The sequence below is a fragment of the Podarcis filfolensis genome (assembly GCF_964270895.1).
Source record: "Podarcis filfolensis genome assembly, chromosome: W".
Classification (NCBI taxonomy): Eukaryota; Metazoa; Chordata; class Lepidosauria; order Squamata; family Lacertidae; genus Podarcis; species Podarcis filfolensis.
In genome coordinates, this window is record NC_139619.1 from 5,163,128 (window position 1) to 5,189,895 (window position 26,768).

At 47.7% G+C, this 26,768-nt stretch overlaps 1 protein-coding gene across 1 annotated transcript in view; it reads left to right on the forward strand.

Moving 5' to 3' along the window:
- LOC310753753 (inositol polyphosphate 5-phosphatase OCRL-like) overlaps window positions 1–26,768 on the forward strand; it is a gene marked incomplete at both ends in the record, with an annotated part of 332,356 nt that overhangs the window by 130,293 nt on the left and 175,295 nt on the right. The window contains 3 exon segments of the mRNA XM_083595097.1: window positions 16,215–16,348; window positions 16,351–16,400; window positions 16,924–17,008. Coding sequence (XP_083451223.1) covers window positions 16,215–16,348; window positions 16,351–16,400; window positions 16,924–17,008 — 269 coding nt within the window.

The window sequence follows — 26,768 nt, forward strand, 5'->3', positions numbered from 1 at the left end:
CAATATTCCATATCTTTTTCTTTCATTTACTTGTTTCATCGACCTCCTCACACCTCCCTTTTTGTATTCTAGTTTAGTTATTTGTTTCAGCAAATTCTTTCCATCTTTCTCAATTTTTATTGGGTAATTTATCTTAACAGTCTAACCTATTAATTAACTCAGCAAATCCTTTCCATCTTTCACTATATTCTGTCGTTCAATTTACCTTAATTTATTTTAACCTTATCTTACCATAAAATACCTTAAAGCTTAAAACTTAATACTTATTTATACATAACTCTTTATATCATTTCTACTAAAGCCAAATAGTTTCATTCCAACATTTTTCCTAATACTCATTAATTTTACACTAATTCCCAAAATAAATTTTTAAAAACTTTCTTCCAATCTTCATCCAACGTCTCTTCTTCCTGGTCTCGGGTTATGTCAGTCCTTACTGTCCATTCCATCTAGTCCATCAACCTGGTAATCTTATGTCCGAGGCTCTTAAGTCCTTTCCATGTCCCTTCTGCAGATCTTCTTCTTGTTTATACCTGCACTTTACCTTGTCTTTTGTTGGTCTCTTTCTTAGTTTCTTTCCTTTCTCATTGAGGAGTAGGTCTCGGGGAGACTCCAAGCCGAAAATATCTCCATCTCCCCTCAGCAGATCAGCCCATTCCCCACAGTCCCATTCCCCACAGTCAGCAGTGTAGTCCAGAAAGTATTTAAAAGCATGTTTCAAAGTCCCTCCAAAATTAAGAGCCCCCACAACTCCAGACCCCCCCTGGCCCACTCCAGATTCAATCTTCAAGAACAGTGGCTTATGCTCCTGCAGGGCCTCAGGTCTCTCCATTTGTGTTACTTGAGGTTCGACAGCAACCTCCTCCATTGTCTTCTGCATTTGCACTTGCCCTGTCAAAACAGGTTCCTGGGTTGGTTCCTGAATGGTTTCTATATAAGTATTCGCTGTTTGTCCAAAGTTTTTGACTGCAACAGTCATCAAATCTATCTTCTCATGCATCTGGTCCAACAAAGCACTTGTCTTGCAAAAAGCAAGCACCAAAACTTCTTCTAAACACATTTTTATTCAAGGTCAGAGTCTGGTCCCACGATCCTAATCTCCACAGCTGTGAAATCCCCAGATCGACTCCAGCAACAATTTAACAAGCTCCCTCTAGAGGAGGCAATTTCTATTTGTATCCATCTTTTGAAAGCAGGTCCAACAAAAGAAAATTACTTTCATTTTTCAATTTTTTTGTTTCTTTAAGATGCAAAAGGCAACATTGGAAGCAATTTGTTTCTCTTCATTAGCTATCTGTCAAAAAACGTTCCATTCACAGTCAATGAACTTCCCAAAAAATTTCTGTCTCTGACACCCCGTTCCCAGGTTTGAGACGGTGGAAATTTATCTTTCTTAACTCTCTCTCCTGCAGTCTTGAACAATCAAAATCCCCCCTCTTTTCTCCTGCTTCCAAGAGGGGTTTTGGTGGTTAAAACCGAAGGAAATTTAGACCTGTATATACGACTTTCCAGGCTTTAGCTTGCACAATTTTTGCTTTAGTCTATTTACAAAAGCGGAAGGCGGACTTCCTGTTTAGAACCTTCCCGCTTCAGTGCCAAATTAAAATGATTCTTAATCCAATTTTCTGTTCTACAAATGGGTACTTGTTTAGAGTCCAATTGTCCACAGGAAAAAATCAGCGCTCTCCGGCAACGACTGTGCGGCTTCACTCCGTAAAAATAGCGGTCGATTCAAAACACCGCGCCGCTCACCCCACGTCGCATCGGATCCCCGAAAAAGGGGTTTCCCTGCAAGTAGGGGAGGCGCTCCTGGTGTCAGCCGAATCCCATGTTCCCAGGCTTCCTCCACCTGGGATTTTTAAAGGGTCTCTGGCTTCGCTGCGGCGGCAAGACCCGATTTTCGCGGAGCGGGTTCCTCTCGGTCAGAGGAACTCCGCCATTGCCGATGGCGCTAACCCGGAAGTCCTCTGGTCAGGGGTCCCTTTACCTTGACCTTACTACTAACAGTATGAGGAAATAACCAAAGCAAAAACTCAAAAACCTTGTGTGAAGTAGTAAGCTTAGCATTATAAGGTTGACCCACACCAAGTGTTGGGGGGGTCACACCTCCCTGTCCTCCAGCACAGCTTTTAGGAGGAGTTCCAAAGGTTTTGCTTCAGTTTTGGATTAACTGCATCTTGTCACAATGTCTGAAGCTGCACAAACCGCTTCATTTGAACCATGGCTCATTGAAACAAGCCAACTTCCAATCGTGGGTTTACAAAGCTGGTAAAATGAACCACCATAGGATCTGGACACACCAAACTGTGGTTAATTTAAAATCCAAGTGGAAGCTTCCCAATAGGCTTGGGGTGGGGGAGAGGTGTGCAAACCTGGAGGAGAGGCTGCCGTCCTGCTCATAATATGAAGCCACGGTTCAGTATGTGGCACCAAGGAAAACTGCCCACCACAACTAATACTTTCAATTACCCACCCATGTGGCCTGAGTGAACAGGACAGACTTTGCCTGGCACCCAACAATACAGTTGTCATGTAGATGTCGCTTTCTCCAGCCCCAACTCTGATACAGGTTCCACTGGTCTTTGCATGGTGTTTGCACTTTTGCATGATCTGACCTGAAATTCTGGGTGTTGACATATTCCTTCTCTCTCTTGGCGAGGACGTGCTTGATGAGTCCCTCTCTCTGTCTGGACTGCGTATGTGTGGAAGGCACAAAGAGCTGGCGCATAGTGTGGGTCATTGGGGTTGCTTCTTGCTCATGCTCTCCTTGTCACGGATACGCCTCAGGGAGATGAGAACAGAACTCAAGTAGTCCTTAAAAGCAAGGAGGCGGGAGGGCACAGTACACCTCTAAGGCAACTCACAGCCTGCTTGGTGGCAGCGGTGGGGGTGGAGGCCCTCAGCGGGCACTCATTTGCTGATTCTGCAGGTTTCTTTCCTTCTCCATGAAGTTATCCTCGAATCCCAGAATTCCCAAGAGAGGAAAAGACTTCTGAGGTTAAAGAGGCTTCAGAACCGTTTGGGGAAGTTTCGGGAAAGGAACTTAGAAAATACCGTATTTTTCGCACCATAGGACGCACTTTTTCCCTCCTAAAAAGCAAGGGAAAATGTGTGTGCGTCCTATGGAGCGAATGCAGGCTTTCACTGAAGCCTGGAGAGCGAGAGGGGTCGGTGCGCACCGACCCCTCTCGCTCTCCAGGCTTCAGGAAGCTATCCGCTAGCCATGGGAGACCCAGCTCTCCCACGGCTAGCGGAGTGCTCAATTAATCCGGAAGCTTGGGGCGTGCGGAGCTCAGCGCGCCCCAAGCTTCTGGGTGCCGGCAAGGTCTCCGCTAGCCTTCTAGCGGAGACCTTGCCGGCACCCAGAAGCTTGGGGCGCGCTGAGCTCCGCACGCCCCAAGCTTCCGGATTAGCGCAGCGCTCTGCTAGCCGTGTCTAGGCTGCGGATGGTAGCCTGCTTCCCGGAGCGTTGGGCGCCCTGAAAGCAGAGCGCCCGGCGCTTCGGGAACACATCCGCAGCGTGGGGAGCCTTGCAGGAGTTCCCCGCAGGGCTCCCCACGCTGCGGATAGCAGCCTGCCGCCCGGCGGGCGGGGCGCCCTGAATCAGAGCGCCCCTCGCGCCAGGCAGACATCTGCAGCGTGGGGAGCCCTGCAGGAGTTCCCCGCAAGGCTCCCCAAGCTGCGGATAGCAGCCTGCCGCCCGGCGGGCGGGGCGCCCTGAATCAGAGCGCCCCTCACGCTGGGCAGACACCCGCAGCGTGGGGAGCCCTGCAGGAGTTCCCCACAGGGCTCCCCACGCTGCGGATAGCAGCCTGCCGCCCGGCGGGTGGGGCGCCCTGAAGCAGAGCGCCCCTCGCGCCAGGCAGACACCCGCAGCGTGGGGAGCCCTGCAGGAGTTCCCCACAGGGCTCCCCACGCTGCGGATAGCAGCCTGCCGCCCGGCGGGTGGGGCGCCCTGAAGCAGAGCGCCCCTCGCGCCAGGCAGACATCCGCAGCGTGGGGAGCCCTGCAGGAGTTCCCCGCAAGGCTCCCCAAGCTGCGGATAGCAGCCTGCCGCCCGGCGGGTGGGGCGCCCTGAATCAGAGCGCCCCTCGCGCCAGGCAGACATCCGCAGCGTGGGGAGCCCTGCAGGAGTTCCCCGCAAGGCTCCCCAAGCTGCGGATAGCAGCCTGCCGCCCGGCGGGTGGGGCGCCCTGAAGCAGAGCGCCCCTCACGCTGGGCAGACACCCGCAGCGTGGGGAGCCCTGCAGGAGTTCCCCACAGGGCTCCCCACGCTGCGGATAGCAGCCTGCCGCCCGGCGGGTGGGGCGCCCTAAAGCAGAGCGCCCCTCGCGCCAGGCCGACATCCGCAGCGTGGGGAGCCCTGCAGGAGTTCCCCGCAAGGCTCCCCAAGCTGCGGATAGCAGCCTGCCGCCCGGCGGGCGGGGCGCCCTGAATCAGAGCGCCCCTCACGCTGGGCAGACACCCGCAGCGTGGGGAGCCCTGCAGGAGTTCCCCGCAGGGCTCCCCACGCGGCGGATAGCAGCCTGCTGCCTGGCGGGTGGGGCCCGCTGAAGCAGAGCACCCCTCCGCCAGGCAGACATCAGCCAGCCCCACAAGCTCGGGGGACAGCAGGGAGGCGCAGCGCCACCATCCCGCTGTTCCTCGACCTGGTTCGGTTTCCCTAACCTGCTTTTGGGGGGGAAATAAAGGGAAAATTTTTTTCCTTTATTTCCCCCCAAAAAAACTAGGTGCGTCCTATGGGACGGAGCGTCCTATGGTGCGAAAAATACGGTACTTAACTGCAGGAAAATGTTCCTGCCTCCCCACAGCACCACATTTGCCGGACAATTGCCTCTCAGCTTATCCACGTTTAGGAAGGATTGTGGAGGCAACAGGTCCTCCCCTCAAGGCCTTTTCCTCTAAAGGAGGTAGACTGGTCTTCTCCAATCCTCTGGCCACTGCTGAGTTTTCCAAACTTACTGGCATATTGCGTGTAGCCCCTTATCAGCATTATCTTTAACAAAATTTAATAGTTCAGCTGGAATATCATCACTTCCACTGGCCTTGTTATTAGCAGTGCTTTCTAAGGCCCATTTGACTTTGCTCTCCAGGATGTCAGGCTCAAGGTCAGCAAGCACACTACCTGGGGTGTATGAGACATCCATATCTTTCTGGTATAATCCCTCTGTGTATACTTGCCACCTCTTCTTGATGTCTTCTGCTTCTGTTAGGTTCTTTCCACCTTTGTCCTTTATTATGGTAATCTTTGTACGAAATGTTCCTTTCATAGCTCCAGTTTTCTTGAACAGATCTCTGGTTCTTCCCATTCTGTTGTTTTCCTCTATTTCTTTGCATTGCTCGTTTAAGATGGCCCTCTTGTCTCTCCTTGCTATTTTTTGGAAATCTGCATTCAATTTCCTGTATCTTTCACTATCTCCCTCGCATTTTGCTTGCCTTCTCCAAGTCCACCTTTCCTTTTGAAGCAAAATGTCATTGAAATAGGGGAGAAATGCCCTGCATGAAGTTTTGGGTTTGCAATTTGGGGAGAGGGAAGACTATCTGTGGCGCTGGGGAGCGGGCAGGCTGGCGAGGCCCCCTAGATCTAGAGGCCCTAGGCTTCTGCCTACTTAGCCTATACATAAATCCGGCCCTGCCTATGTCACAGTGACCACAGGCCCATCGATCACGTGCAAGGCATTCTGCGTGTTTGGAAGGAGCCTCCTGTTCTGGGCCAGGTGGAAGAGTGACTCCGCCAGATGGTTGAAAGGGGAGGAATGCCCATCCTCATGTGCTGCAGCAGAAGACTGGGTGGTGGGGTCGAAGCTGATCCCGGGGAACACGTGAGGAGTCAAGGCTTCCCGCATGAAGGCCTCGCTTCCCCTAGAAGTCCCTGCCTCCTGGTCTGTGTTCGCTTTCTTCTTCAGGTACAGAGCCAGCATGTTCTGGATGGTGCACCTGCTTTCGGGGGAGAGCTTGTCGAACTGGTCCACACTAGAAGAATAGCCATGAGACGGGTGAGACTCCTGCAAGGCGTCCCCAAAGTCAGGGGAACATAAGCGCATTTGAAGAGCCTTGCTGGGTCAGGCCAAGGCCCATTCAGTCCGACATCCTGTTGGCATGTAGTTGGTCCACAACAATTGCAAGATTATTGCATCCTTCAGGAATGGTGTGTCCAGCTCCATCTGAGTCATCATCCAGGCACGCTGTGGAGCTGCATGGATAAGAGATGGGCATCTCTGGCCAGTCAGGGGTGAAGAGCTGGCAAGATCCCCTGTACTGAGCAGAAAAGCAAACTCTTTGGCCTCCGAGATCTCTCCCAACTCTCAGCAGCCCTCACTGTGAGCCATACTAGAGGAATTTTGTCCTGCTTTTGCTGAGCTACAACACAGGAGCGCACCCCCAGGTGGCCATGATGTGGTAACCCTGGCGAAGCATTGCAGAGCAACTGAGAAAGCAGAATGATGTTTGCGTGGACAGTCCATTAGAAAGCTGCACTATTATTGCATCGATAGCACATTGCAGAATATGGCCCCACTCCAGGCAAAAACATCCGTCTGGAGGCACAGTAGCTTTCATTTCGGAGGTTGTGGTTTTACATCTTCCTATTTATTTATTTATTTTTTTGATTGTTTGAAATTATTTATTTCATAAATTTTATACACTACCAGATGGTAAGAAACATCAAAGCCGTTTACAGAAAGATAAAACCATAAAATCAGGAAAAACCTACAGTACATTAAACGCTGAAGAAGTGAATACCAGAATAGATCAGAACTCACTCCCAAGGTAAGGGGAAGAGACATGGCTAAGATGGCAGGACAGCTTACTCTATGGTGTTAACCCCTTCATGCACTAATTAGACTGAAGCATGTTGGTTATATGAGACTGGTTATCCCGCACAACATGCTCTCACGTAACCCATGCCCTCCAACTGAAAACCCATTTCCTGGACAATATCAACATTGTGTTTTGTGCCTGTGAACTGCACAGTGAATATTTTTATTAGAAAAGAAAACAGCCCGGTGTTTCAGCTTCTCAAAGTTGTTTTATTCATCACCCCTGACCGTCGGCCATGCTGGCAGAGGCAGAAGGCCATTGGATCTGGCAATATCTGGGAGCCCACAAGATTCCCTGCCCCCGCCCTACACAAACAACCAGGCACTCAGCTGTGAGGCACGCCTCTTACCGGAGGGAGGGTCACTCCAGAGGCAGCTGTGGCATGAGGGTGCTGGATCATGCCTTTGTGGGCACATCTGAGGATTAAAGAGGACCCCCTAGGAAGCATGCTTGGAGATCTTCCTTACCAGGTGGCTCTCTGGCAAAAGCAGAACAGTACTAACGGCCATATGGAACCGCACCTCAAAGCTGGATCAGACTTCCCAGATCCTGTAGCCTACATCAGGAGGAAGACTGGGGCAGCGGGGCCTAGAGTGGGAGTCAGAGCTGCTCTTAGGGCTGCATGTCTGAAGCATGGGCAGAAATCTTTGGGTGTGAGGTTGCATGGGGCTGTCTCTTTGTGTTTTGCTGCTGCCAAGCCGCCAGCCAGGAAGAAGGCAGGCAACCAACTGGCTTCAGGGGCAAGCTCCTTTGCAAAGCCAGTCTAACTTCACCAAATCTAATGACAGAGTGACCATTTGGCCCGTGTTCTGCTTCGCTGTGAAATGGTGTGTGTTCCTCAACCCAGAGAACCTCTTTTTCAACGTCAAGGTGGTCTAAGGAAGAAAAGCATTTGCGTTAGTCTTGAATTCCCCCCCCCCCACATGTGCTGGGAAATGCCTGCACACCACACATGTAAAGCACATCTCCTCCCACCCACACCCCAAAAGTCCTGGAAACAATGGTTTGTTAAGGGTGCTGGGAATCGTAGCACTGTGAAAGGAGAACTAAGGTTCTTAGGATTCTTTGGAGGGGGTGGAATGTTGAATACAAAGCGGCCACATGGACGGACAGACACACCCACACACCCCAGCATAGCTTCAACTTTTAGCAAAAAAAGTCTTCAGCCAGATGTCATGCAACCCTTGGGCAGGGGCAAATTATCATTTTATTGATTTTCCATAACAATTAAAAAGGCGGCCAATCTTTGAAACGAGTGTTGCCATTTAAAATGCTGGTGTAACGTAGGAACCCGAACAAATAAAAGGAACCAACTACCCAGAGAAAAAAATGTTCTTTTAAAAAAATCATTTTTTTAAAAAAATAAGAAGTAATACCTTCTCTTCTGGGTCTCCTCTGTCGCGTGGCCTTCCTCTGGGCCCCAGCCTGATCTCTTGGAGTGCTATCTGCCATGGAGTAGGCTCGGGTCGGGCCTGGGCTCGGCCCCGTGTCCTTGCCCTCCTGGTGCTCTCCTACCTCTCTTCCTCAGCGGCCGCAAGGTCGGGGCTCCCCTCTTTTTTCTCCTTTCTCTTTCTCTCTATTCCTTCTCCTTCTCCTTTCCTCCTTCTCCCTGGGTTGGCTCCGGGGTTTTTACTGGCCCTGGAGCGCCACTGGGCAGTCGGCCACATGGCCGGGCGCTCTCGCTCCTGCCTCGATTTGGGTCCTGGGGGGGTGTCAGCTGTTCCCCCAGTTAACGCGCCGGGCATCCCTGGTTCCCCCTCGGCAGTGGCAGTGGCAGCGCAGGCGGCAGTCTCAGCAGCCCGGAGCCAGCCTGGTAGTGCACTTGGCTCTGGCTGGTTTCAGGAGCTGCTCATTGCCATGGCACCCGCCATTTTGCCTCGCCGGAAGTCCCCATATGATGTGTCTTGTGCTGTTGAACCAATCACGCAACATTCCTTCCCTACTAATAAATCTACAACACTTAAAATATAAATCTGGGGGCCTTATATGAAATCCGGGGACATTCCAGGGACGGATTTTGTTGGGGACAGATTTGTAAATCCGGGGACTGTCCCCGGGAGACGGGGACATCTGGCAACCATTCCATAATAGGGCTTCTCCTGCCTTTGCCAGTATGTCAGCCTTCTCAGCCTCCTTAAAGAGGGCGTTCAGAAGCACTTGTACGTCTGGCCATATGGGATTGTGAGTGGAGAAGGTGGCGCAGTCTGGATGAGTCCCTCTGTCTTGCTCTTTGGTCACTGTGACCGAGCACCATTTTGGGCCGATCAGGATCTATGGGGAAGGGGATCCACCCAGAAGTTGTGGAGGGAACGGGAAGAGAAGCTTGGTCAAGAGACTGGCTCATGTCAGAAGGAGGCCTGACTGCATCCTTGGCGAAGCCCAGGGCAGGGCAGGAAGGCAGCATTGCCCAGCGGGAAGGCATTCGGAGGCAAATCATCAGCAAGGAGCAGAAAATCCCCTCCCCTTCCCTCAAGAAGACTGAAGAATCTCTAGTCGGCCTTCAGGTGAGTTCAGCATCCCAGGTCTCTGGGGTGTTCCTGTCCATTACAAAGCTGACTCGAGGCTCCGTCAACTGAGCCCCTACACTCCTTGCGTACCTGAAAGGGGCACAGAAAGGATGGGAGGCAGCCTTTTCCTGGAGCCGTCTTACCTGCAGCAGTTCACTCGCTGGCTGCTGACCCTTTTCCTCCATCACCTGGATGATCCTCTCAAGAGAGGAGAGTTTCCTGCAGAGCCTGGCCAGCTGCTCATCCCTTCTCCCTGCAATCTCCTTCTCCACCTCTTCCACATGATTCAGCAGACGCTTTTCTTCTTCTTCCAGGAACTGGCGCAGTTGTCTCAACTTCTCCACAGTCTTCAGCCTCTCCGGTTCTGAGGAGGTCTGAGTGAGGAAGATGGTCAGCCTTCAAAACATCAGCAAGAGAATTAGGATTTGAATTGAACTGCTTCCACCCTCTCAGCTCACAAGTCCTCAGGCTTCTCCTTGACTGCTTTTCACATAATAAACAACAATGGGAAATAAACTCCATTTAGCTGCATTCAAAGGTGAACTTACCTAATTCGCAATTCTTGGAAAAACTATGGAGACCAAAACAGCAATCTTTTGAAATTCACACCTCTGAATTTCTCAAGGTTGACCCAGCCAGGTAATGTTCACAAAAAAATGTATTTATGAGGGTAAAGCACGTATCAAACTATTTATACGAGAAGGTAGCCACCCTAGCATTTGATTCATTTTCAGAATAATAAATAAATAACAAACCGATATGGAAAAAGGAGAAATGGGGAGAAGTTGAAATGGGCAGATTTTCCCCTCCCTCCTCAGCTTCTTGAAGTGCTTGTTCCCTCACTAGTAACAAGAGTGACACTTCCAAGGAGGTCTTTGCTTTCCTTGTCCAGGTCTGCTTGATAGGCCAGAATTTCCCCTCTCTCTTTCCTCCGAATCTCCAGGCAGCGACAGATCTCTCCCTGACAAGAAAAGGGAAAACTCAGCTTTGATTGAGACACAAAGAGAGGAGATGAATATTATACTGGCTTCTTGGGTCCAGTGGCCTTGCTATAATAGCAAAGTAATTTACTGGAGGAAAGAAAAGTACAGAACACATACATAAATACCGTAAGTAGTTATCATCACAAAAGAATATCCAGGTAAACCCATGAACAGCCAGGTAAACCCATCAACAGGTTTCCTGCCAGACAGGAGTCTGTTGTAGACCCCCCACCCCTTCTGTGATGTATGTATGATGTATGGAGGGGTGGTCTTGGGCTCCAGGCCGGCAATTTCAAATGTCTATATAAGGACTTGGTTTGGGGTCTCCTCCTCCCTCCTGCGTGGGGGGGGGGGTGAGCACCCTGTTGCAACAGTTAATAAAGATCTGGCTTACTAGCTGCTTTGCTTCTCAATATTCTCTGGTTGGCCTCTGTTATTTTCTCCTACCGATAGAGAAGCTACAAAAGGACTCTATATGGGCTCTGAGGTACCCCAGAAGGGAAAAGGAGCCCCCAGTCCCCACCCCCTTGCAGCTGACCCCTTGCTGCTCTCTGCTTGGCAGGGTATTGAGGAGGCATCCTGCTAGCCAAAGGAGACATATGCAATTCACATTTGTAGTGTTCTAAATATGTACAAAGCAACCTTGCTGGGGGATGTGGATGAGGTTAACCCTTTCTCTCCCTGCCATGGTCCCATGAAGCTGCTGTATTTCAAGGGAAGATCCCTTGGCCGCCCTGGCAGAGAGAAAGACTTTGACTCCCTCCTCCCAGCCATCCCAGCCGCTCTCAGGCTTCCCCTTGGCTGCTTCTAAGGTAATAAACAACCACCAATTAATACCATGCCTACTTTGGATCTGAGAATTAAGAAGATAACCTGCCAAGAACAATACACAGCTATTTCTCCCCCTCAAGGTACCTTGTATTCCTCGACAGCCTCTTCCAGAGGAATCACCTCGTGGTGTTGGTGCTTCTTGGATCTGCCCCAAACCACACAGATGGGGGCTTCATCCTCCTTGCAAAAGAGATTCAGGGGCTCCTGGTGCTTCTCATAGACTCCTCCTTTCCCTCTTGAAGACTGAGGGTCTTGGCTACTTCGACAAAGTTAGCCAATTGCCGATTGCTGATGAGGCTCCTTCTCTGGACTCCAACTCGGCCTTGAGGACAGGAAGCCAGCCTCCTTTTTGCCCCGCTGCACTGGATCAGGCCGGACCGGCAGAAGTTGTGCCCACACTCTGGGATGGTCCCTGTGTCGTAAGAGAGTCAGGGTCAGAGAGGGGAATGAATATCAAATAGATCGTATTCTGCCTTCACACCCTACAAGAAGGTCAACGGTGCCTTGGGGAATGGATCGTTTTTCACTGTATCTTTCTCATTGACTTTAAGAATGGATCTGAATGTATTTTTTGACTCAAATGTATTTTTCCTCAAAATGCTGTACTTTTCTAAATGTATCCAAATGTATCCAAATGGGTTTTTGTATTTCCCCCCAATCTCATCGCCTAGAGAATGTTCCCTAAATGTAACAATCACTTGTTCCAAATGTATTTGATTCAAATGTATTCGAGTGTATACTTTTATGGGAAAATTTAGCTAGGAAAATGTGGCGATATATATATATATATATATATATATATATATATATATATATATATATTGCTTATAGTGCCTTTGAACGGTCAACGTTCCACCCTCTATCCTTTCACGAGCTGCCAAAAACACTCTCCACACCACACTGCCATCTACTGGGTCTACAAATGATACCATGAATACACACAAAAACAAGCTCTAAAATAAATTAGTTTTATTTTCCCATAAGTATGCGCACCTGAATTGATAGCTATGCAGAACAGGATTCCCCCCCTCCCTCCATCGGATAGCTGCCTGCGCGGCTGTCTTTGAGGGGGGTGGAGGGAGGAATGGGCGGGATCGATATCGGATAGCTGCCTGCCTGCCTGCCTGCCTGAACATGCCGTGCCCCCGGGGGGCGCTGCGACCGGCACCCATTGGGAAGGAACAAGACAGGAAAAGGAAGGAAATGGGAGAGGTATTTTTAAGGCCCCACTTTTCACATGGTGTCCTGTTGTGTGGTCGGAAAGTACTCTTTATTGTTTGATTTGGGTTAATGTCAGAATAAAAGCAAGTTCCTTCAAAATAACGCATTCCTTTTTATCTTACCAATTTCTCATATTGTAAGAAGCGGAAGAAGAAACCATAGAGAGCATTCATATTTTCCTTCTGATCAATGAAGTCAAACGTTATAATTATCCATTTTAGAATGAGCACCTCTAGGGAGAAGACAGATCTCAGTAAGCCAAAGCAAGGCCAAGACAACAAACCCCTTCTGGAATATGGTCAGCGTGTACAACATCTAGCTGAATCATCACCAGGATAACTAAGTCAGACTGGGGAAAATATCATTCTTCAGAACCAAGACATCATTACCATGCTTTCCAAGTTACCTGAAAGTCACTAGAACACTTGCGAGCACAGAGCCAAGGCACAGCTGAAATAAGAGCAAAAGACGGAGTTTGGCCTCATTAGGTCCCCCTACCATGAACTCCTTAGGTGGGCCACCCTGCGCCCGCCTCGGCATCGCGCCTCGCTATTCTGCAACTCAAGATAACACTGAACTGCTCTGCAGGGTTGTTGTAAGGATTGCAAGTCAAGGCATCCAAAGTGCCTTTGAACACTCCCCTCCGGAGGGGAGGGAGAGTGAGTCAGGGCTGACCACGCCTCCATCGGAGAGTGGGGGAATGGAGGGGAAGTCAGTTGCAGCTAGCCCACCCGAAGGGGGAAGCAGTGACAGCAGCAGTGAAACGGTTAGGAGGAAAACTGCTGGCTGGGCGCGCGCGCCAAGTTCAAATGTACAGGCGCGCGGGACAGCAGGAGACCCGGATGGGGAACCAGCTCCTAAAGCCCGTCGGAGGGAGGGAGAAGGCTCAGGGGAATCAGCGTCAGAAGAGGCTAGGAAGGGCGAGACCCCGGCGGGCAGGCGGACCCAGAGGAGGAAGGAGCAGCGGAAAAGGTGGAGCAAGGCGAGGGTCTTAAATTGGTGTACAGGGGGAGGAGATTCAGAAGGGTCATCAGCGGTCAAAAGCTTGAGACGTGGGGCTGCGCGCTGCGGCTCTGGAAGTGAAACTGAACTTCAATAAAGACTTTTGTATTTAACAACAAAGCAGCATTGGTCCTTTGTGAGCTGGGACCTTGGGCAGCTCTGACACTTACTATTTACAAACTCTTAATTAGTGTTTTTGCAGCTTGATTGTATTCTGTAATATGTAGGGTCAGTATAACCTTTGCTCCCAGCCTGTAATTCCCTTTTACAACTTTGAGAATTTTGGCTACTGCTATAAATCAGGGGGGGGGGGGCTGTTTAGGAAGAAAAACATCTGCCAAAGTACTTAGCCAGCTGCTTTTCTGCCTGGCATAAAACATTTGCAAATCTTTAAGCTCATTTTAAAATACAGGCCTTGATCAGGTGCCTCAGGGGGGACATTTTTGCTCCTTCAAGTGCCCCTTCCAGCTTTGGGGCAGTGTGCATGTGCCTCGAAGGCACGTAAATGGAGTTGCCCTTGTCAACGATCAGCAGCTGCTCCATGCAGTGGCAGCTGGTCCCTTAGGGCAAACCAGGCACTACCCCACCAACCTGACTTTCCTCTCAGGCAACCCGCACCTGCCTGCCTTCTGACTCAAATCCAGTCCAGGTGGTGGCTCTAGCTCTCTGCTTTGGTCTCTTCCCTAGTCTCAACGTGGCCCTTGTAGAACTCGGCAGAAGAGAACGGAGACGAAACCAGAATTTGCCATCACTGCTTGTAACTGATTTTGCGCTGCTTGACTCTGGGTCCGCTTGCGATTGGCAGCCCGGGAGGCAGAAAGCCCAGTCTCATGATGCAGGCGCCAGCCCCCTCTGGCCCCAAGAGCCAGTTTTCTCCTTGTCTCTGTGCTCAGCAACTGCTGCACAGGCTATGCCACTCTGCCTTACTCTTACCACCTGAGCACTGGCATTTGGGAAGCGGTAGTGGCTGCTTTGGGGTGGCTCAGGGAAATGTCACTCCTCTCAAAATCAGATAGACTTGGGTGTATTATCCTAGCCACAAGGAGACAGTGGTGACTGTCAATTTGGACAGCTGTAGACATTGAGAATCATGGAGGATATGTTTATCAGTGGCTACCGGTCAGGGCTATTTCTTGCCACTCTTATCACAAACCACATGCTTTTGATTACCAGTTTCTGGGGAACATGATCCCCGTGTCCCTATGGACTCCCAAGGGCATGTGGTTGGCCATTGTGGGAACAAAATGCTGATGTAACCCAGCTAGGCTCCTGTGTTCTTTAGCATGCACCAGCTACTCTTGCACTAAGACTCTGATACAGCATGTGTCATTCCCCACACCAGTACCCACACCCCCCTCTCTCTCTCAAGACAGGGGTGGGGAGTATTGGTGGTGGGGGAGGGGGGATGAACTGGGTCCTAATCAACAGCTGCCCTGGGGATGAGGGGATCAAATTCTCCATCCTTGCCAACTCCTTTTAGTGATGGGCTGCTTGCCATTGCTGTGCTCCTAAAGCTCTCTTGCTCCCCCCTCCTCTCTTTCTCTTTCTCTTGAATGTGGTAGCTTGAGATAGAACTAACCACCCTGAACATTTCAGGAGAGGAAGATGGAAAGGAGGCAGGAGGCATGGTTCACCAGCTGCTGTGTGCTGCATTGCCCAGACAAAGTCGTGGGCTGGGGCTCCAGCTGTTGCTCAGTTTCTACCACTGCCTCTGCAACGTGCTCTAGACAAGGGGTGGTGAACATGTGACCCCATCATCTCATCATGCTGGCTGGGGTTGCAGCCCATCAACCTATGAAGGCCCATCCATGTTCTGTTGCTGTTTTTGTTACTTATTTCCTGCCCTTCACCCTAAGGTCCCAGGGCAGGTTCCAGCAATTTAAATAAAATGTTAGCCAAACCTCATGTCCACAGCTGCATATTCAGTAAGCTTTTGGGTGAACTGCACATCCGGAGTGGGAGGATTACTAGCTGCATATTAATAGGGGGAGGGGGAGCTTGGATTTGGGGTGCAAGCAATTTGTTTTTTGTTTTCCCACTTGAGATGCTTGCTGTGGCTAGGGCCGGGCAATATGTCAATATAGATATATTTTCAAATCAGCTTGAAGTCTAGATAGTAAGACTGGTTTCATAATTTCTGACCTGGCAATATATTGCGAATCATGATGTGTGTGTGTACTATGCAAAAAACACCATGTGGGGGGAAACTGTGAAGCCAGACAATGCTTCTCGAGATTCCTGCAGCCCCTGTGGACTCTGCCGGTTCAGCTTTCCCCTGCCCTCCTGCAGGGGGCAGCAGAAATCACAATGCGGGGGAAACCGTGAAGCCAGCCAATGACTCTACATATTATCTTATTTCAGACATTGTGATATATTGGTGTATTGCAATGTTTATGTTATGTACTGAGTTGAATAGGATCCAAACTGCAGCAGTCTGATTGGTCCTAGAACAATAGGATCCAAAAGGCAGCAGTCTGATTGGTCCTAGAACAATAGGATTCAGAATGCAGCAGTCTGATTGGTCCTAGAACAATGCAGCAGTCTGATTGGTTGGCAGGAACCACCCAATCATGCTCCAGATAGAAGTGAATCCACAACCTGATTGGCTTACAGTAGAATTCCGGAATTAGCCAATCATGTGCAGCCCATTGTGTAAATAATGTATATAAAGCAGATACCTTGAGGGGACTTTCATTCATTCCTCCTCACCACTATGAGCTGAATAAAGAGCATGAAATCACTTTGCGACTCTGAGTATATTTCAGTTTAGCTAGTGATATATCACCGTGTTGAAAGCCAGCTATTGCCCAGCCCTAGTTGTGGCCTCAGAGGGCAAGACTTGTCCACCCAGCTGGAGCAAGGAAAGAATGCATACAGGCACACATTCTGTCAGGCTCTCATGCCAGTCCCGCTTGTCATTGGACCTCCAGGAGAAGCAGTTTCTGGATATCGTACCCCAGGATGGTGATGACTCCACTGAGCGGCCAAGGAGATCTGGCTTTTGGTGGACCACCTCTTCAAGAATGCCTGCCACCAGGTGAGCTGAGGGGGACGGTACCATTGAAAGGATGGGTGTGGGCTGGAATCCAGTACCAGTTTTGGGGTGTGCAGGTTCCAAACGTCCCAATTGATTTATATCTTAGCTACCGACTCGCTCTTACAAGCTCCTGCTGTGAGTATAGTGGCACCTTGGTGGAGCGGCAGCGGGTGGGACATCCAGCATATACTATTCCTTAGAGCGGCTCAGAAGAACCCAAGTGTTCCCAACCATTGTCTGTCTATCCCTAGCAAAGCGGCTCTCTGAGACTGGCCACTAGAAGAAGCGGGGAATGATTTCACTCTCCTATTGCCCCAAATCAGGAGAAGGGTAGTAGGAATGCTACTGTGGAAAGCAGGCGGGATACAATTCTCAGCCCTTGTGCCAGCTCTCTTGGTGATGGGCTTCTCTCCATTGTGGCATTCCTCGACCTCACATTATGCACCCCAGGGCTGGATTGTTCTTCATGCTATCCAGGATGTACCTCATCCCTTCCGAACGCATGGGTGATACTCTGCTTCAGGAGGACCTCTTCCAGACCCCGGGCACGCAGGACGAGCTGCAGGAGAGAATTGAGTGCCTGGACACCAGCATTCCCGAGACGATCCGTATCCTCTTTGGGGGACATTGTTGGGGAGCAGGGCTGCTTGGTGGTTTTCTTTCGCTCTTGGCTGGAGTGGACCTCATTTTTATATACCTGATGGCTTAGGTTCCTAGGCCACCCCATCCTTAAGGCTCTGGGACACAGCACAATGAAATACCCACAGTCAAGTCCAGTCATGCATCCAAACAGCTTCACAGCTTTAACCCCCATTTGAAAACAGCAGCCTGGCTAGATAGAGCAGAGGTGGGGAATCTTGACAGGCCTGCAGGCCCCACATCTAGCATCTTACGTGGTGTCAGGTGTGGAGACATGGCTGCAAAGGAGCTTCAAGGGTGCGTTCAATTGTTCTTTGGCAAGCAGGGTTTGTTGACCGCACTTTTGGAGTTGACCACTAGTATTTATTGTTTGGATTGAAACCATGCCTGCAGAAGGACATTTCCTCGGCAGATCAGCTTTGCAGGCAGCTTCGTCAAGAGGGGAGGTGTGGGATAATTACAGTGGGGTGGCTCAGCTGGTAGAGCGTGACACTCTTAATCTCAGGGCTGCGGGTTCAAAATGAGGGGTAATAAGCAAAGGATTTTAGGTATACTACAAACAACAAGACCGCCCATAAAATGTATGCTATTGCGATGCCAAAATGAGAGAAAATTAGTTGGAGGGAGGCAAGGGATGGGGCCACGGACCCCTGATTGGGAATAACGGAACTAGATGGTCCTCGGTGTCCCTTCCAACTCCACAATTCTATGATCCTGTGTCTTAAACACAAATCTTGAGGAATAGTTTGTTTGTGTGTGTGTGTGTTTCTGTTTGAACTTTCCCAGCCTTTGCTTTATTCTGATTTGCGCTTGCGTCCCTACTCCCCACGTGTAGAATTGCTATACCTTTGGGTTTTCCTGGACATTCAAGCGTTTCCCGAATGGACACTTGTTTCCAACGGACAAATCCCGGCGGATGGCAACCCTACCCACTTGTGCCAGATTGCCTGGCATACATTACAAGCATCTAGTCACATAGATTCTCCAGAATCCCGGGGCTAGCCCACCTGACGGGAAGAGTCCGCGACCAGAAGGAGGAGGAGTACCAGGAAGAATGGACAAAATTCAAAGATTATTTAGCTGAACATGTCAAGATAACCTAACTGGAAAAGCTTGCAAATATGAGATAGGCTTAGGATTTAAATATGTAAGGATAGGAATTAAGATGTTTCAAGCTAGATTAGAAAGAATGAAAGATGTGAAGTGATCAAGTTTTTTTGTTTTTTTTTTTGAGAAGATTGATTTTGGAAAACTGTTAAAATGAAATACAATGAAATTCAACCAGGGGGATTTGAGGAAGTCACTTAACAATGTTATCAAGATTGGTTTAATTACAATTAGGATGTTTGTTTGTTTGTTTGTTTGTCTTAAATTTTTTTTGGAAAATTAATTAAAAAAACTGAAAAGAAACCACCATAGATTATCCAGAATCCCAAGCAGCGACATTGTGAAACTTTCATAGGAATAAAAGGTAGGGGGGAAGGAGGCACAATGTCAAGCAAGCAACAGAATAAACCCGAGCAGTGTGGGTCTGAAACCGGCCCCTGAATCTCTTGCTGCCCACTCTGCCCTTCTGACAGTAACATTTTTTTGCTTGCTGGATGGCTGTGTGCAATGAGAGCTCAGTCACTGAGGAAGGGTGCTGGCCCAGTGGTAGAAGTATGTGCTTGGCATGCAGGCGATCCAGAAATCAATTCAAGCCCAAAATTCCAGTACTCATGTTTTCTGTATACATGGCTAATTTAAAGGGGAATAGCATGGTGCCTTCCACAGAGTCAGACCATTGAGCCGCCTAACTCCTTAAGGGAGGACCAGAGCTCGCTGGTGATGCAGGTCCCAGAACAGTCTCCAGCATCTCCAGGTGAAACTGAAAACATCACCTGCCTGGAACCTTGTAGAGCCACTGCCAATCAGTACAGACAGTGCTGAGTTAGGTAGCTATGATCCATCCACCATCACCATTTGCCCAAAGCAAAGGCACATCGCTGGTCCAAATCTTTGAAAGAAGTTCCCTGCTCACCAAGCCACCTGCCCTCCTTTATGCATTGCCGATGGCTTATCAAAGGGATCCTCACTGCAAGTCTCATCAAGGCAGACAGCTTGATGAAATCTTGGTGCCCTTTCTTACAAAATGCTAACGGGGACAATGGCACCAGTTGCCCTCTGGACTCACAGGGTGCAGCTGATTTTGGAGCCATCAATTGTACACATTTGGAATGGCCCTTGAGAAATGATGGTCTGCCTATATTCAGCAGCTTACCACCTTGTTGTTTGTTAAAAACTTGAATAAAAAGCATGCTTAAAATAAAACAGGAAAGATGAAATTTTGCTGGCTTCTTGAGAAAAGAATAATGCCTCATTATTTGTATCTGCTTTTAAATGTTGTTTCTCTTCTCTTTGTCATGAGTTTTACTGGGTCTGTGGTCATTTTAAGTTGCTTACCTTCACTAAAATGTATAAATCTACTCGACTGGAAACTTTTATTATCCAAATTCAAACCCACTTTGGATAGCAAAATTCCTGGAGTGGGGAGGAGGGTTCAATGTTCTAATAGATTAGATATGGACAGTCCTTCAGTACAGCAAAACTTGACACTTTGAAACCTTTGAGTCCTTTCCAAAAGGACTTCACCCACTATTTAGGGGGGAAGTATGTCAGAACTGACCTTCTGCAGTACTGATTCCACATTCTTGGACTCCTAATCTTACACGTAAATTAGAGCTGGAACCATCTCAGGCCCTATGGCTCTTGAAATGACCATGACCTATTGAGCAAAACCACAGAATCCACCTCTCTGGTGACTAAACCCCACTTGCTTTTACAAAATAAATTAACAACAGAGGAAAATCATGGAAGAAATAAAATGGCTTTTGAAATTAACAAAGGCGATTCCTTTTATCCACATGTATTACGGGACATGTTCAAAGCGCCCCTAAGGAGAAATTCTGTAAGCAAAGGTAGCAGGCTTTGAAAAGCTTATGCAGATACACAAGGACACATTGCTAAAAGAAACAAAGGGATTTGGAGGGACCATGAGTGAACAGGTAGTACCAGAATGTACAGAATTGTACCTAGAAAAAGGTTACAACTGGATTACCTTTTTGTAAACAAAAGCAACAACAACCCCCAAAATAAAACTCGGAAGCAGCAGGACTCCTTAGGAACTCTTCAAAAAACAAAACACAAAACTGCATATCCCTACCTAGTCACCAAATGTGAGGGGAAACGTAAGCCAGCATCTTACACTGCTTTAAATGATAGCCAGATTCTGCAATTTTTTACCACACCAGAAGTAAAAGCACGGGGCATTAATAAGTTTTTGAAAAATCATGCACTTCATTTGTAGGCAAGGGAAAGCTTTCTGAAATGTACAAAATCTTAGTAAGACACACAATCTGTTGAAATGACCAAGCAGCGGACGAGATTCGGGGACAGTGGTGTGCCGCCTGGGGAAATGTTCCTTTCCATTCACCTTAAGCAAAGATGTGGTGACCTTCTGCATTCATAAATAGCTTTCAGAAATGTATTTCATTACTTCCCAAAGCTTCTCAATGGGCTACCAAACGGCATTTCTTTCTATTTTGGATGAAACTGGGGAAGCAGCTTTAGAAGAAGGGGTTGCTGACATTCACTGGCCTGGAAAACACCTGATGCCAATATGATGGCAAATTGTGGGTGGTGCATTGATGGAGAAACTAAGGCAACAAATGGGGACATGACGCCACCGGTGTTCTAAAGATACATTTCATGTAAAGATTATGATGGGCTTCTTCAAATGCCCATAGCCTCTTACAAGCAGAGGTTTTAGATCAATTTTCTGTAAACCTCTGTCATAAATAGTTGTCACTGAAAATACGACCCAACAATGCAATGCTGGACTCATCCCTCCCGTCAGCGTGCCTGGAAAGCACGGGTCCCAGTAGTTTCCGCCTTACTCTGCTCCTTTCTCTGTGAAAGCCTGCTCTTTAGCTTTCACATCGGAGCAAACCTCAACCCACCCCCTCCCAAAGAAACCTTTTTTATGAGCCCCCCTACTCTGCGTGTGCTTGAAGCTAACTGCTTTCTTTGGCTCCTGTCCCAATGTGCAGAAATTGAGCACATGAATTTTCCAGCATCGGGAGTTTTCCCCAAGACAGTGTTGAGATCAGGCGTGTTTGTGTGGCTCCACACTTGCAATTCTTGGGGCTTTGGCTAAGAGGAGTGCATGCACTTGCAGCAAGACATAGCTAGCTAGCTAGCTAGACAGTTTACCTCCCTTTCCTACAGTTTAAATTTCTGCATGCCATCTGCTGTTGTGGAACAAGTCATCCCCATGATCCCTCTAGCCCAGTGTTCTCTAGGGCGGCCCACAGAAGCTCTCAAGAGTTTCAGACAAAACATTTGTTCACTTCAGCATATAGCAGTCAAAAGAAATGTATTCTCTAGAAGGTCACAGGCTCCCCCGTCTTTGGGGTAGAGGTTTGACGTCTGAGACTAGATCTGCAGGACTCTCAAACATTTCACTCTGTAGAGATGAGTAGTCGGCACCGTCCGAGTATAGGAGGAGGGGGGTGGGGGTGGAATACAGGGCTGAGAAATAGAAGAATGCATTCAATCTGCTACACAAAGCCAGAGCCAATTATGAAGATTCACCAGTTGCTTATAGATCAAATGCATGGATACTGGGAAATTTTGGAAAAGGAAGGGGACAAACTGAGATTGCAGAGCTTTGAGAAATTAAAAGGGAAGGTGAGAGATTGGTTGCACTATCATCAAATAAATGAAGCGTTTAAACTGGACAGTAAAATTGGCTTCCAGGTGGAAAAATCAAAATTGGAGACAGAACTGTTAGAAACTAGTACTAAGAATTTGTCAAAAATGTACAATTTGCTGCTGAAATGGAATACACAAGATGAAACAGTTAAATCAGCCATGATTAAATGGGCTCAGGACATTGGTCATAATATTTTGTTTGCTGATTGGGAAAAGTTGTGGACCACCGGGATGAAATTTACGGCATGTAATGCCTTAAGAGAAAACATTATGAAAATGATATATAGGTGGTACATAACCCCAGTCAAGCTTGCAAAGATTTACCATTTGCCTGACAATAAATGTTGGAAATGTAAAGAAACTGAAGGTACATTTTTTCATCTTTGGTGGACTTGCCCGAAGATTAAGGCATTCTGGGAAATGATCTATAATGAACTTAAAAAGGTATTTAAATATACTTTCTCCAAGAAACCAGAGGCCTTTCTCTTGGGTATTGTCGGCCAAGGGGTGTTAAAGACGGATATAACTTTCTTTATGTATGCTACAACAGCAGCTAGAATACTCATTGCGAAGTACTGGAAGACGCAAGAGCTACCCACACTGGAAGAATGGCAGATGAAGGTGATAGACTATATGGGCTTGGCAGAAATGACGAGCAGAATCCGAAACCAGGGAAGAGAAGCAACGCAAGAAGAATGGAAAAAATTTAAGGACTATTTAAAGAAATATTACAAAGTTAATGAAAGTTAGAATGATGTTGGACTGGAAAGTAAACGGTTACTATTAGTAATGGTTAAGATAAGGAGAATAAGGAAGATTAGTTTAAATCTAAATTAAAATAAGGGAAGATTTGCTGAGTAATCGATAAGAATTTGGAATACAGAAAAGGGAGGCATGAGGAAGTCGGGGAAGTAAGGTACAAGAAATTAGGATATGAAATGGTACATGTTTTTTGTTTTGTTTTTGTCTTTGTATGTTTATGTATGTTATGTTTATATGAAAAAATTCTCGAATAAAATTTAAAAAAATAAATAAATGCATGGATCATGCAGCTGCAAAGAGGTCTACCCAGCCGCTCCCACAGGCAACATGGAATTCTTCTGTGCAATTTACTGTGTTGTTGTTGTTGTTAAAGATGTAAGACAAGCCTATATTGCACTTCATTAAAAATGCCAGGTCACTTCACAACAATATACTGATGGACTCAGTAGAATCAGCAATCAGTACTGGGGCACGGGCCTTGGCTGGCACCCTGCAATGCACGGCCCCTGCGCCAGCCCTGAGGAGGCTCAAGGCCAGGGGTCAGCAACCTTTTTCAGCCGTGGGCTGGTCCACCATCCCTCACAGCATGTGGGGGGCTGGACTATTTTATTTTTTTTTGGGGGGGGGGAATGAACAAATTCCCACAAAGAACCCAGAGGTGCATTTTAAATGAAAGGACACATTCTACTCATGGAAAAACACATTGATTCCCGGACTGTCCGTGGGCCGGATTGAGAAGACAATTGGGCCGTATCCGGCGCCCAGGCCTTCGGTTGCCTACCCCTGCTCAAGGCAATCACTTCCTGCACTTCACGTTAACGCAGAAGACGGCCCAGTTGTGCTCAGATGCTCAAAATTCCCTTTTCACCTTTGAATCTTTGGAGGGTCTGTTTCAGTTGGCATCGGGACAGCTCACCTAGCAGTGCATATTTCATATTCAGGATTTCTGTACTCACATAGAAATAATAAAATGGTTTCTGCTGTTTGTTAAAAGTCATGAATGAACTCTCACAACTCGTTGATAAGGTAGCTTGCTTGTGTTTCGAGAAATCGTATAAGAGGAGCATTCATAGGAAGTTGCACTTGACAGAGTCAATCTAGCCTAGCACTGCCTACACTGACTGGCAGCAGCGCTGCAGGGTTTTCAAACAGGGGACAGTCCCAGCCCTGTCTGGTGGAGATCCTGGACTGAACCTGGGATCTCCTGCATGCAAAGCAAGGCCTCCCTCAACTCGGGAGGCGTGAGTTCTCTACTGTATTTCAGCAAATGCTTTCACTTTATCATTTCATTTTCATCTGTATATTTTGTGCACATATTTTCCTGTATATTTTAGACAGAGAGGAGTAGCAATAGGGTTAGAGGCAAGGTTCAGAGTTAGTGTTGTGTGAGCATTTTAAAGCAGTTGAGTTTAAACAGGAGGGGATTTCACCTGAAGAGATGGCCAGCATCGTGAATCTGTAAGTAGGATTTCGACTGCTTCTTTTTTGTAATCTTCTGGGGCGAGGGTTTGGGGTCCCCCACACGGCCAGCATCCCCATGGAATTCAACCCCTTCCTGAACAGCTTAACTTCTCTTTCCACCCGCCTTCCCATTCTCCCTCAAATCTCATTGCAGCTCAGCTGGTTAGAGGGAGCTGCAGATAGCACCAAGGTTGCAGGCCCGATTCCCATAAGGTACAGCTGCATATTCCTGCATTGCAGGGGGTTGGACTAGATGGTCCCCAGGGTACCTTCCATGATCATTATTTTGATATGCTTTTTATTACATTCATAGCCCACTTTTCATCCAAGCAGTTCAAGGTGGCATTGATGGCTTGCCTTTCCCCCCATTTTTCCCCTCACAACAAACCTGTTAGGCAGGCTAGGATGAGAGTGACTGGACCCAACATCAAACAGTGCACTTCATGACTGAGTGGGGATTTGCACTCGGATCTCCCAGGTCCTCCTAGTCCAGAATTCTAGCCACTATACACCCCCCTCTCTCTACCCCTTCTCCGTTTCTCAACTCTTCAGCCATCAACTGCAACAGACAGGCGTTCTGTTAGTCTTCCTGTCAGTCACTCTGGCTCTAAGAGAGTTTTTTTTTTATATAAGATTTTTATTAAGATTTTTGCATTACAAAAAATAAAAACAAACAGAAAAAGGAAAAAAAAATCTTTCCATCACATTATTTTTCATTTACTTGTTTCTTGGACCTCCTCATACCTCTCTTTTTTGTATTCCAATTCAATTTATTAGCTCAGCAATTTGTTTCCCTCTTTATTCTACCCAAATCTTTATTCTTAAATTGTTGTGATCTTGAAATTTTACTTTTATAAACCCATTTTTTTTCCATATTCTTTTAACCCATTACAGCTAGAAACCTCTTAATTTTAATCCAACTTTATTCTAAAGTTCATTAATTTTACAATATCTCTGTAAATAATCTTTAAATTTCTTCCAGTCTTCTTCCACTGACTCTTCCCCCTGATCTCGGATCCTGCCGGTCATTTCCGCCAATTCCATATAATCCATCACCTTCATCTGCCATTCTTCCAAAGTGGGTAGATCTTGTGTCTTCCAATATTTTGCAATAAGTATTCTTGCTGCTGTTGTGGCATACATAAAGAAAGTTCTATCCTTCTTTAACACCGATTGGTCAACTATGCCCAGTAGAAAGGCCTCTGGTTTCTTCAATAAGAGAGTTTTCATTGCATTCTTTGGCTCATCTATGCCTTGATGCTTTGACGACCTTCCTAGCAGCCCCCTTCGCTCTCCAGGCAGGGCTGCTGTCCTAACAGCATTATGCTGAGGGCTCTTTTAAATGCTGGAAATGCTTCCCTTATCTTTCCTTTGCTGGGGGTGGGGGTGGGGAGAGTGTTGGAATCCCCCCCCCCCCATACATGAGATGCACCACTGTGTTCCTGTGGAGAGCCGTTTGGGGTCTGTGGGTGCATAAAAAAACAAAAAGAGCCCTATTGCGTGGCAAGTTCCCGCCCCCCCCAAAGTGGAAATAAAGACACATGACACAATTATTTCAGGTTAATGGGCTAAATATGGCCACAACTTTATTGGTTACAGGTGATGAGTGGTATTGGCTTAGACATAGGTCCTAACCGACTATCCGGCTTCAGCCCATCCGCTTGAAGTCCGGGAAGGGTTAACCACCAGTAGGGGGAGTCCTGCTGATGCACATCAACTCGCACCCCCCCCCCAGGTAGGTGAAAACCACGCCAGCGATAAATAGGGCTGGTCACGCCCCCTGAGCCAGCCGATTGGCTGTCCAGGGGCTGACGCGGCCAGGGATTCCCTCAGTCGCCTGCAACTCCACCTCCTTTGTAGGCGGAAGTGGCTTTGCTGGATCAGAGAAAAAGCCCATCTAGTCCAAACTCACAAGCAGTAGCCCACTCCTGCTGCTTCTCCTCTAGCTGTGGGCTTCAGAGGTAGAGTGCCTCTGTTCCTGGAACCTCTATATTGCTATGTTGAGTGATAGTAAGAGATGCTGTTGTTCTCCTCCAACAATTGGTGTAATCTGCTTCCCAGCCCTGCAGGCTACTTGTCCTTGTAGCATCGGCTGCCTGCAAATTTCAGCAACGGAGTAAACATGATGTGAAGAAGTTCCCACCAGCATTCTCAAATGAGTTGATTCAAAGCTCTCCCTCCATCTGCTTCCTCTCCTAGGCCACGATCATCTTGGATAACTCCTTCCTGCTCCTTTCCTTGTTGGTGTTTTAAAAAATAATTAAATAAATAAACAAATGATTAAAGATTTCTTAGTTTACAAAAAAAAAAACGTGCCTTGTCTCTTTTGTCAAGTTGTGTTTTCTACAGATCAGTTTCATTTGTTGTGAGACATTAGTGTTGCATGCAGTGTTGGGTTAGGAAGAACAGAGGGGGGAAGAGGGGGAGGGTGGGGTCGGGTGGCAATGCTTCTCTTCTACTTAGTGTACAGGGGAAACTTGGGAAATTAGAATATCGTGGAAAAGTTCATTTATTCAAGTAATTCAACTTAAAAGGTGAAACTAATATATGAGATAGACTCATGACATGCAAAGCGAGATATGTCAAGCCTTTATTTGTTATGATTGTGATATTATGGCGTACAGCTGATGAAAACCCCAAATTAACAATCTCAGAAAATTAGAATATGAAATGAAATCAGCAAAACAAGGATTGCAAATAGAGCAATATTTGACCTCTGAGAAGTAGAAGTTTCACCTTTTAAGTTGAATTACT